The sequence below is a fragment of the Salvelinus fontinalis genome, chromosome 13 (genome assembly GCF_029448725.1).
Source record: "Salvelinus fontinalis isolate EN_2023a chromosome 13, ASM2944872v1, whole genome shotgun sequence".
NCBI classification, from domain to species: Eukaryota; Metazoa; Chordata; class Actinopteri; order Salmoniformes; family Salmonidae; genus Salvelinus; species Salvelinus fontinalis.
In genome coordinates this window covers 23,425,309-23,438,321 of record NC_074677.1, presented here as the reverse complement: position 1 = coordinate 23,438,321, position 13,013 = coordinate 23,425,309, and the positions used below count along the sequence as shown (strand labels likewise).

Here is a 13,013-nt window from a genome sequence, read left to right as displayed (position 1 = left end):
CACGCACAAACACACAGCTCAGCTTCACTCTTACTGCTCTGACAGTCTGCAGTGTTTGATATGGTGATAGACTGGGACTTCAGGCTGTGTTTATTACCCTCATGGGGCTATAGGCCTGCCCATTCATTCACAGCAGGATTCAGTCTGTCTGTCCACTCAGATGTAATCAGAGTCTTGTGTTTCACTGGCCCTGCTCCCTCCGTCACCCCTGTGCCCTGCAGTTCCTCCCTCAGACATGATCAATCTACAGCCAGCTGTCTACCGACCAGGGAAGAGAAGGGGTTATCTTCTACCTGGAATGGCCTTGGAAGGGTTAGGACTGTCATACGATGCCTAACTAACTCAATGCTCCCCTCCCCACCAAGAAGGTGAAGTTAGGAAGACAAAGATGTTGGATAGTCTGAAGCTGTCAAATGAAAGGAGTGCTAAGAGGATGCTCCCTCTTCCTCTTCAGACTTTCTGACTCCAGTCTTGCTAAAGACAAAGCCTGTCTTTACAAACACACTCTGCAGTGTAAGAGAAAACGCCAGAAATTCGGTTTGTCACGATACCAGTATCTCTATACTTGGATGTATCGTGGCAAGGAAACAAAATCTGAAGCGAATTTAGTTATTTTTTTAGAAACAAACCGCATTATGTTGTCACCTAGAGTCACATTTTTTTATTTGGCAAGCTATAGCACCCATAATTTTACATGAAGTAGGTTTTTATAAGACCATAAAGTTTAGTCCAATTTCTTTTTTCTTTTTTTTTTGCCATGGACAATCTGCTATCGTAGTATCGCGATACTGGTATTGTGAAAACCTTACTAGAAATGAAGCTCCCATCAGGCTAGTCTGCAGCTGACATGAGTGAATAGGTGACGTTGGTGCTCTCTTATCTTCCTCTCCTCTTAGACTTTGACTCTGATAAAGCCCTAGCCTTTCTTAATGATAAAGCCCTAGCCTTTCTTAACATACAGCCTTCAATATAAGAGAAAAGGGCAGAAGTGAGGAAGTTCTAGTCAGGATGTTGCAGCTAAGGGCCCAGCTTCTCCTCTCCTGACTGCAGTCAGCTTTGCTCCAGGTCTTAGTGAGGGTTCAGCCACAATGTCCATTCCAGAATGAACCCTTCACAAAGCACACCCAGCCTAACCCATCGGCACGAATTCCTACCTCCACAAACGCAAGTGCATCCTGCTCTTGTCCACAACTTCTATCAGATCCCATTTTGCTGCATAACATCCTGGTCCTTCATACCAGTTAGTGCGGTGTTGTTTCTCTCGCTTGGCAGTGACCTTATCTCACTTTTGCCCTCTGCATGAGGGAGATTTTACCGTAATTCTATTACCAAACTGTATCTGCACAGTTTTTCCAATAAATGTTAACAAAATCTCTTTATTTACTGTGAAAATAGTTCAAAGTAGTCATTGTGCATAGAGTTGTATGGTTTGAAATCAATGGTTTTTGTTTGGCATACATTTTTTTAATTAAAAATCGTAGTGTAAGCGTAATTCCGTTACCGTGGAATTTCTCGAGGATCTTCGATTTCTCTCCTGAAGGCTGTTTTAGGGGTTGTTTTGAAAGAATTTGTTTGAGGCCCCACCATAGATGGATAGAGGACTCCTCTTTGTATCTGTGCTATTATGGCGTCTGTGAAGGCGTAGGCAGCACCATTGAAGCAATCTCCATTTTGAAGTAGTCCATTTTCTTCTTCACGATTGACTGATCCATCCTGTCACCAGGAGGGATCAGCCAATGAAGTTGCAAGTCCCACTCAGTTGACTAAATGAAAATGGTGGAAGCCCTCAATGGCGCTGCCCATGCAAATATGGCCTTTTGGCCACTAGAGTCCTCTGTCATTCTCTGTGGGCCCCACTTGTCTTCGCTCATCCAGGATTAACAGTGTCTTTTGGGTTAGTGGAGGCGTATTGAATGAGTTCGTTGCGTGATTGGCCCTAGAGAACAAACCATGTAATAAGGGACCTAATGGGGGTATGGTGGTGGGCTGGGACAATTAAAAGCACTTGCTGTGGTGAATCACTATGTATTCTGTCTCTTTCTGTTTATCCTTCCTTTTTCTCTCCCTTGATCTTTCGTCTCTTTTCTATTTCTTTTCAAAAAATGTCTCTCTCTCCATCCCCCCCTCTGTTTGCAGAAGAAGGAGCGGGAGTGTATGCAGCTGCGTCTGGGGACGCTACGCAGTGAGCTGGAGAGACAGAGGAAAGCGCTGGGCCGGGAGACAGACCTGCGGCAGAAGGAGAGAGCACTGCTTCAGAAGAAAGGTAAATGGAATTTGGAGTTACACCTTAAGACACAATAGACAGGCATTTCCACAAGGCCACAATTTCAAATTGCGTACAGTGTGGGACTGGGGGTTCACATGGGATTGTATTCCTAATACGTGCTTTACACAGGGTGCGTCCTAAACAGGCGCACACTACTTTTGGCCAAAAGTAGTTCAATACAAAGGAAATATGTGGCCATTTGGAACGCAACCCACAGACAGGTACACTTTGGGTCAGCCAACAGCTGTTCTTGGTGTGCTCTACTGTATTTTACTGCATATTCCACTCCATACATTTACAGTATAGTACACTACAGCACCTCACACACAGGAAACCTCTTTCACTGTTGAACGTCTGGAGGCTCTGAGTCACTCCTTCACGGTGACTGTTTTCCCTGGCCGTGTGACACTTTTAGACAGAGAAATGTCTTTGCCGGCCGCCAAGTTGTCCTACCAGGGCCGGTAAAGTAAATCGTTTGCCTTTTATGGTGTCATTCAGACAATTATATGGGTTGGATAACTGCAGGTTGTATCATGTCTGGGATGGGTGGGTTTGTTTTATGCAGCAGTAAACTGGCCTATATCTGGTATGTCCACAGGGAAATAAAAAACCTAGCAGAGTTCATATCCACACCACCATACCATGATGGACACTCACAGACCGGTTCATGCACTCACTCAATCAGACACACATACATACATACATATACTGTACACGTGCAAATGTCTCACTCTCTCCGTCTCACTCTCTGACTCCCTCTCTGACCCCCTCTCTCCAGGTCCCTCCTTCTACCTCTTCTGTTTTCTCTGAACAGTCTGTTTTTGCATTTGTTTAACATCAGGGTAGGGTGGGTTCTGAGAGGACTTGGGGGGACTAAGGCTCTGAAGGATCCAAGCTCTGTGTTTGGCCAAGGGGCTAGCTTAATTCTCCCTAAGATGACTTCTGTTAATGATTGGCTGGCCGTCTGCACTGCAGCACACCATCCCTGCACACACTGTGTTCTTAACATCCAGGCTTACACACAGTAAGCTAACCAACATGCACACACGAACGAACGCACACACACACAGACACTACAAGGAGGGGTCAGGGAAAGGTTCTCTTTGTGTCCTGTCCTGATGAATGGCCCTTAATCCTCTGTCACCACTCAGGCCACTGCTGGAGGGAAATCCTGGCCACAAATTGAGAATGTCCTTTGTGAAGAGAGGACAGGTGCTTATTTAAACTAACAAGGAAAAGTACCTGGTAGTAGATAAGAGCAGGTTAGGTATGTATGGTTTCCATGGTAACACCGTCATTTGACTCACCTCAGTAAACTACTAGGACCAGAGAGCCTTGTCATTAGCTCCAGTCTCTGTCCCCCCCCATGCTACCCACTAGGCTACATCATATTGAGCTTTTCTGAAACAGTGTTGGAATCTGCACTGTCTGTTTCCAATCCTCAGTCCTTTCTGTGAAATTACTGTTTTCTGACGATCCCCTTTAATGTCAACAAATGGGGGTAAAACAAAAATATACAGTACTGGGGTGGCGCATGTGAGGGTAGTGATGGGTTGGGGGTCTTGTGTAATATTGCCACAGGTATGTGATAAATGCTATGAAGCTGGTAGACACTGTGTGAGTGCGCTGTGCTTGGCCACTATGACTGTGTGAAGATACAGGAGAGCACAAGGTAAGTTATCTTGATGACAGGTTAACAGGCTGTCCAGTGGCTGCTGATTTGCTATGATGGTGGACTGCATGCATCCCTGTGTGTAAGAGGCCTGAGCAGAGCTGTAATTCTTTGCAGAGACAATGCCCAGAAAAAACGGAGCATTATTTTAACCTTAACCCCCACAGTCCTCTGCTTAATCATGCTGTCCCAATATTTATTTTTATGTTTTACTCCTACTTCTCTGCTTTTCAACATCTTTCTTTCGTCCTTTAGAATGAACGGGCTCAGAGGGGTCACAATTTCCTCTCACCTAATTTTCCCCTCTACCACCTTTAGCAGCTGTTATAAATTAGGGCGGTAAAAAGTATTTATCGCGGTTATTAACAGTAGTTATTTTCACTCTCTGCCGCGGCACAGAGGCGACTGTAGGCCAATAAACGTCAGTGGTGGACTTAGTTACCCAGAGTTAAGAGTCAGGATTTATAAAGTGGTGAGATGTGGGGGTATCTATCACACACTGGACTTAGCTCAGCTCTCTGGTCCCCACACTAAACCTATCAACATTATACCCACAGTCACCAGCTTCCTCAGCTGCACAGCAGCCATTTTGAATTATTGAGGGCGAGAGAGGGCGACTGTGACTGACATTCTTACTAATGAGGGATAGAGTGGTATTACTGGACTGGAGGGGGCCTATAAGAGCCAGTAGGAGCAACTTGAGAGACATCTCTTTCTCTTGTTATTTCTCTCGCCCTCTCTTTCAATCTCTTTCAGCCTTTTTCTCTCTCTACACTTAACATTGTGTGTGTGAGAGACTTGAAGGGGTTTGATGACGACAAGGCCGGTCTGTTGGATCGCTTTGTGTTGAAAACGATCTGTGTTCCAGCCTTCTAATCCTCTCACTCTCTCTCTCTTTATTCTCCTGCACGGAGAGCGTGAGCAACCTCAAGATGTTCTCCAGGCCTTTCATCAGGACAAAGGAGAGGAGAGCAGGATGGAGAGTGCAGCAGGGCTGTGGAAAAGGAAAGGAGGGCTTATTGAAGGGCAGACATCCTGTCTTGTACCAACACGGGCCACAACAGTCACGTCCTCCATCGTTACACAGTAACACACTCTGTCCTTGCTTCATGATTTTATCTCCTTCTTCCTCCACATTTCCTTTGCTCTCTCTCCCTCCAACTGTCTTACTCTCTCCCCCCTCTCTCTCCCTCCAACTCTCTTACTCTCTCCCCCTTCTCTCTCCCTCTCTACTCTTTACTGAGATGGAAAGAGGTAGCTCTTTATAGTAGGGTGTGTGTGTGTTTTTCCACCCGTGACAGAGGTAGTGAAGGCAGATATTATTATTTTGTCTCTGAAGGGCGAACACAACAACATTGGAGAGTGGTGAAAGATCAACATCTCTAAAGCTGTGTGACGTAGCCGAACAGCACCACAGGGTAGCCCTCCACACACACACGTTTTTACACAGTCTCCATTTGTTTTAGTTTGGCAGCAGAGGCTTGATGCTTAGGAGACTGGAATGGAGGGGTGGAGGGGTAGTAGTGGCGGTTACATAAAAGCCAGGGCAAGCTAAGGGCCTATGCAGGTGAAGGGGGACTTTAGAAAGCTGGTTTCAAGTCTTTGCTTAAACCAAAAGGGTTGGCTATTCTGTTCCATTTGAACATCAAACAGCTGGGTTTGATGTTGTGTGTATTGGAGCCACTCTACCTGTGCTGTGTCCAGCCTGTCAACAGTGGTGTACATGGGTTGGGATGGTTGGGAGGGAGTTGGGGTTTGTATTCTGCTTCTCTTTATTTGACTAAATGTTTATTTACAAAAGTAAAACAAATCCTACCATCATTATTCATGTGTAGATGTTTTATGTGCTGTGTGTGGGGAGGAAATGTTTTTTTTTTCCTGATCAAAGTAGCAGTGTTTAATGGAGAAGGCATCAGACCAACAATTTCTACCAGTATGTGTTTCATGTGCAACCAGAGGAAAAAACTCTAGACCACCTTTACTCCACACACAGAGACACGTACAAAGCTCTCCATCGCCCTCCATTTGGCAAATCTGACAATAATTCTATCCTCCTGATTTTTGCTTACAAGCAAAAACTAAAGCAGGAAGTACCAGTGACTTGCTCAATATGGAAGTGGTCACATGACGCAGATGTTAAGCTACTGGACTGTTTCGCTAGCACAGACTGAAATATGTTCCGGGATTCATCTGATGGCATTAAGGAGTATACCACCTCAGTCACGTCCCCACAGTGACCGTACATACAGTGCCTTCGGAAAGTATTCAGACCCCTTGACTTTTTCCACATTTTGTTACATTACAGCCTTATTCTAAAATGGATGAAATAAAAATACATCCTCAGCAATCTACACACTATACCCCATAATGACCAAGCGAAAACAGGTTTTAATACATTTTTGCAAATGTATTAATAATAAAAAACATAGTGGGGCAAAAAAGTATTTAGTCAGCCACCAATTGTGCAAGTTCTCCCACTTAAAAAGATGAGAGACCTGTAATTTTCATCATAGGTACACTTCAACAACTTCAAAAAAATCCAGAAAATCACATTGTAGGATTTTTAATGAATTTATTTGCAAATTATGGTGGAAAATAAGTATTTGTTCACTTACAAACAAGCAAGATTTCTGGCTCTCACAGACCTGTAACTTCTTCTTTAAGAGGCTCCTCTGTCCTCCACTCGTTACCTGTATTAATGGCACCTGTTTAAACTTGTTATCAGTATAAAAGACACCTGTCCACAACCTCAAACAGTCACACTCCAAACTCCACTATGGCCAAGACCAAAGAGCTGTCAAAGGACACCAGAAACAAAATTGTAGACCTGCACCAGGCTGGGAAGACTGAATCTGCAATAGGTAAGCAGCTTGGTTTGAAGAAATCAACTGTGGGAGCAATTATTAGGAAATGGAAGACATACAAGACCACTGATAAGCTCCCTCGATCTGGGGCTCCACGCAAGATCTCACCCCGTGAGGTCAAAATGATCACAAGAACCACACGGGGGGACCTAGTGAATGACCTGCAGAGAGCTGGGACCAAAGTAACAAAGCCTACCATCAGTAACACACTACGCCGCCAGGGACTCAAATCCTGCAGTGCCAGACGTGTCCCCCTGCTTAAGCCAGTACATGTCCAGGCCCGTCGGAAGTTTGCTAGAGAGCATTTGGATAATCCAGAACAAGATTGGGAGAATGTCATATGGTCAGATAAAACCAAAATATAACTTTTTGGTAAAAACTCAACTCGTCGTGTTTGGAGGACAAAGAATGCTGAGTTGCATCCAAAGAACACCATACCTACTGTGAAGCATGGGGGTGGAAACATCATGCTTTGGGGCTGTTTTTCTGCAAAGGGACCAGGACGACTGATCCGTGTAAAGGACAGAATGAATGGGGCCATGTATCGTGAGATTCAGCAAGGGCATTGACGATGAAACGTGGCTGGGTCTTTCAGCATGACAATGATCTCAAAAACACCGCCCGGGCAACGAAGGAGTGGCTTCGTAAGAAGCATTTCAAGTTCCTGGAGTGGCCTAGCCAGTCTCCAGATCTCAACCCCATAGAAAATCTTTGGAGGGAGTTGAAAGTCCGTGTTGCCCAGCAACAGCCCCAAAACATCACTGCTCTAGAGGAGATCTGCATGGAGGAATGGGCCAAAATACCAGCAACAGTGTGTGAAAACCTTGTGAAGACTTACAGAAAATGTTTGACCTCTGTCATTGCTAACAAAGGGTATATAACAAAGTATTGAGAAACTTTTGTTATTGACCAAATACTTATTTTCCACCATAATATGCAAATAAATTCATAAATCCTACAATGTGATTTTCTGTATTTTTTTTTCTTCTCATTTCGTCTGTCATAGTTGAAGTGTACCTATGATGAAAATTACAGGCCTCATCTTTTTAAGTGGGAGAACTTGCACAATTGGTGGCTGACTAAATACTTTTTTTGCCCCACTGTACGTATGTAAGTAAGGTATTCTGACCCTTTGCGATGAGACTCGAAATTGAGCTCAGGTGCATCCTGTTTCCTTTGATCATGTTTCTAGAACTTGATTGGAGTCCACCTGTGGTAAATTCAATTGATTGGACATGATTTGGAAAGGCACACACCTATCTATATAAGGGTCCACAGTTGACAGTGCATGTCAGAGGAAAAACCAAGCCATGAGGTCGAAGGAAATTTTCGTGCAGGATGGCTGGCGCCAGAGAGGATGGCTGACTGTGCTGTGTTTAGTTTTTACTTATTTTTTTAAAACTTATTTTGTACATAATGTTGCTGCTACCATCTCTTATGACCGAAAATAACTTCTGGACATCAGAACTGCGATTACTCACCTCGAACTGGAGGAAGCTTTTTCCTTTAACGAGTCCGAGGAGAAGGATATACAGCTTTCCCGGGAACAGGCCCAAATCTCCGTCATTTGCGTGTAGAAAAGACGGAGAATTGGGGGATGGAGGTCGGGCTGCCGTCTGAAAATTCGTAGGCGAGCGAATAAACCTTCACTACAATCCATTCTATTGGCCAATGTGCAATCATTGGAAAAATAAATCAGTGACCTACTATCAAGATTATCCTACCAACGGGTCATTAAAAACTGTAATATCTTATGTTTCACCGAGTCGTGACTGAATGAAGGCGTGGATAATATAGAGCTGGCACGATTTTCCATGCACCGGCAGAACAGAGAAGCTATGTCTGGTAAGCCGAGAGGTGGGTGTGTGTGTCTATTCGTCAATAGCAGCTGGTGCGTGATGTCTAATATTAAAGAAGTCTCGGTGTTGCTTGCCTGAGGTAGTGTGGTCTACATAAGGTACTCTATCTACCAAGAGAGTTCTCATCTATATTATTCATAGCCGTCTATTTACCACCAAGTAACTCTAAGGCCATAAGCAAACAAGAAAATGCTCATCCAGAAGCGGCGCTCCTAGTGGCTGGGGACTTTAATGCAGTTAAACTTAAATCTGTTTTACCTCTTTTCTACTAAAGCAGGAAGTACCAGTGACTCGCTCAATATGGAAGTGGTCAGATGACGAGGATGCTACGCTACAGGACTGTTTTGCTGGCACAGACTGGAATATGTTCCAGGATCAAATTGCATTGAGGAGTATACCACCTCAGTAATCGGCTTCATCAATAAGTACATCGACAACGTCGTCTCCACTGTGACCGTACGTACATATCCCAACCAAAAGCCATGGATTACAGGCAACATCTGCATCAAGCTAAAGGCTAGAGCTGCCGCTTTCAAGGAGCGGGAAACAAATCCGGGCGCTTATAAGAAATCCCGCTATGCCCTCAGATGAACCATCAAACAGGCAAAGCGTCAATACAGGATTAAGATTGAATTCTACTACACCAGCTCTGACACTAGCCGGATGTGGCAGGGCTTGCAAACTATTACGGACTACAAAGGGAAGCCCAGCCGCGAGCTGTCCAGTGAAACGAGCCGACCAGATGACCTAAATGATTTCTACGTGCGCTTCGAGGCAAGCAACACTGAAGCATGCATGAGAGCACCAGATTTTCCGGATGACTGTGTGATCATGCTTTCCATAGCCGATGTAAGACCTTTAAATAGGTCAACATTCACAAGGCTGCAGGGCCAGACGGATTACCAGGATGTGTACTCCAAGCATGCGCTGACTAACTGGCAAGTGTCTTCACTGACATTTTCAACCTCTCCTTGACAGAGTCTGTAATACCTAAATGTTTCAAGCAGACCACTATAGTCCCAAAAACACAGTGGTAACCTGCCTGAATGACTACTGACCCACAGCACTCATAAATTGCTTTGAAAGGATGGTTATGGCTCACATCAACACCATCATCCCAGAAACCCTAGACCCAACTCCAATTTGCGTAATGCCCCAACAGAACCACAGATGATGCAATCTCTATTGCACTCCACACTGCCCTTTCCCACCTGGACAAAAGGAACACCTACATGAAAATGCTATTCATTGACTACAACTCAGCGTTCACCACAATAGTGCCCTCAAAGCTCATCATTAAGCTATGGACCTTGGGACTAATCACCTCCCTCTGCAACTGGATCCTATACTTCCTGACGGGCCGTCTCCCGGTAGTAAGGGTAGGCAACAATATATCAAGGAGATGATCGTGGACTACAGGAAAAGGAGGACACCCCCATTCTCATAGACGGGGTTGTAGTGGAGCAGGTTGAGAGCTTCAAGTTCCATGGTGTCCACATCACCAACAAACTATCACGCCAAGACAGTTGTGAAGATGGCATGACAAAGCCTATTCCCTCTCAGGAGACTGAAAAGATTTGGCAATGGTCCTCGGATCCTTAAGTTCTACAGCTCCACCATCAAGAGCATCCTGACCGGTTGCAGGTATGGCAACTGCTCCGCCTCCGACCGCAAGGCTCTACAGAGGGTGGTGCATATGTCCCAGTATATCACTAGGGTCAAGCTTCCTGCCATCCATGACCTCTATATTCGGCGGTGTCAGAGGTTTGCCCTAAAAATTGCCAAAGACTCCAGTCACCCTAGTCATAGACTGTTCTCTCTGCTACCGCACGGCAAAAGCTACCGGAGTGCCAAGTCTAGGTCCAAAAGGCTTCTTATGAGCTTCCACCCCCAAGCCATAAGACTGCTCAGCAGCTAATCAAATGGCTACCCAGACTATTTGCGTTGACCCTCCCCTTGTTATGCTGCTGCTACTCTCTGTTTATTATATATGCATAGTCAATTTAATAACTCTACCTACATGTACATATTAGCTCAATTACCTTGACTAACCTTTACCCCCCCTGACTCGGTACCGGTACCCCCTTTTGTTTATTTGGGAAACATTTTCTTAACTCTTTTTCTTAACTACATTGTTAGTTAATGGCTGGTAAGTAAGCATTTCATGGTAAGGTATTTGGTATTCTGTATTTGGCGGATGTGACAAAGTTTTTATTTGAATAATCACATCTAGACACTAATGCAAATTTACCAGAACAGAACACACCTGGTAATTTACCACCTAATTTTTCTCTGTCTCTCTATCTCCCTGTTGCTTTCATCCCTTTCGCTATCACTCTATCTCTCTCAAATTCATCGCTCCCTTTCTTTCCCTCTTTCTCTCTTCTCGTATTCCTCTCTCTCTCTTATCTTTCTATCTCTATCATCCTCCCTTCTCACTCCCTAGAGGAAGCTTTCTCCACCAAACACCGGAGTCTGGAGATGGAGAGGGAGTCGTTAACAGAGCAGCAGAAAGAATGCACTGCCAAAAGGTAAGTGTCAACCTGTAATTAAAGTATATCTTTTTACACACACACACGCTCCAGTTCGTTCACTGTGCCATCTGCTAGAAATTACCCAAGCCCCACAGAATGGCATGTTCTAATATGCTGTCAATGGTTTTAAATGCTGTGGGGAGATTACAGCCTGCTTACAAAGAGGGGATGTTGGCTCAGCACTGCCTATTTGTGTTTTTAGCCTGAGCGAGAGTAAGCAGATTGCGTCAAAGACCAGTCTGATGTCTGATGCCTTTGCCTGCAGGGGTCCACACTGTGTCAACCCTGTATATACACAGTTTGGTTGTCTGGCTACCTGGCAGTGATGAGACCAGAACAGGAGTAAAAGTACAATGCTACAGTATAAACACTAGCTGGCTGGGCAGCATGAAAATATACCCACCAATGCATCATGTAAACAAGGAAATTGACTTTGAATGTGTAAAGTTCAGTAGGTGGAAAAAAGTGTTTGTTAGAGAGAGTTGCTCAGTTCATGTAATAAGCAGGTTCCTGGAAGTGTGTCTGTCTGTGGTGGTTTGGGTTTAAATGGGGGATTGGAGGGTCTTGCATATGGACTTAACCAGAACAGTTAAGACAACGTCTGTTGTACTGCGATGGGAGGTTTCTAGGAAGGATCTGGATCTTCTGAGTCGGCAGGCAGGGACGCACGGAGGCTTGCAGGCAGGCAGGGACGCACGGAGGCTTGCAGGCAGGCAGGGACGCACGGAGGCTTGCAGGCAGGCAGGGACGCACGGAGGCTTGCAGGCAGGCAGGGACGCACGGAGGCTTGCAGGCAGGCAGGGACGCACGGAGGCTTGCAGGCAGGCAGGGACGCACGGAGGCTTGCAGGCAGGCAGGGACGCACGGAGGCTTGCAGGCAGGCAGGGACGCACGGAGGCTTGCAGGCAGGCAGGGACGCACGGAGGCTTGCAGGCAGGCAGGGACGCACGGAGGCTTGCAGGCAGGCAGGGACGCACGGAGGCTTGCAGGCAGGCAGGGACGCACGGAGGCTTGCAGGCAGGCAGGGACGCACGGAGGCTTGCAGGCAGGCAGGGACGCACGGAGGCTTGCAGGCAGGCAGGGACGCACGGAGGCTTGCAGGCAGGCAGGGACGCACGGAGGCTTGCAGGCAGGCAGGGACGCACGGAGGCTTGCAGGCAGGCAGGGACGCACGGAGGCTTGCAGGCAGGCAGGGACGCACGGAGGCTTGCAGGCAGGCAGGGACGCACGGAGGCTTGCAGGCAGGCAGGGACGCACGGAGGCTTGCAGGCAGGCAGGGACGCACGGAGGCTTGCAGGGACGCACGGAGGCTTGCAGGGACGCACGGAGGCTTGCAGGGACGCACGGAGGCTTGCAGGGACGCACGGAGGCTTGCAGGGACGCACGGAGGCTTGCAGGGACGCACGGAGGCTTGCAGGGACGCACGGAGGCTTGCAGGGACGCACGGAGGCAGGCAGGGACGCACGGAGGCAGGCAGGGACGCACGGAGGCAGGCAGGGACGCACGGAGGCTTGCAGGGACGCACGGAGGCTTGCAGGGACGCACGGAGGCTTGCAGGGACGCACGGAGGCTTGCAGGCAGGCAGGGACGCACGGAGGCTTGCAGGCAGGCAGGGACGCACGGAGGCTTGCAGGCAGGCAGGGACGCACGGAGGCTTGCAGGCAGGCAGGGACGCACGGAGGCTTGCAGGCAGGCAGGGACGCACGGAGGCTTGCAGGCAGGCAGGGACGCACGGAGGCTTGCAGGCAGGCAGGGACGCACGGAGGCTTGCAGGCAGGCAGGGACGCACGGAGGCTTGCAGGCAGGCAGGGACGCACG

At 47.1% G+C, this 13,013-nt stretch overlaps 1 protein-coding gene across 1 annotated transcript in view; it reads left to right on the top strand.

The window, feature by feature from the left end:
• Nucleotides 1-13,013, top strand: part of uvrag (UV radiation resistance associated gene) — a 154,618-nt gene that overhangs the window by 33,703 nt on the left and 107,902 nt on the right. Inside the window, exons 8-9 of the mRNA XM_055942105.1 lie at nt 2,137-2,263; nt 11,108-11,192. Of these exons, the coding sequence (XP_055798080.1) occupies nt 2,137-2,263; nt 11,108-11,192 (212 nt within the window). The remainder of the gene's footprint in view (nt 1-2,136; nt 2,264-11,107; nt 11,193-13,013) is intronic.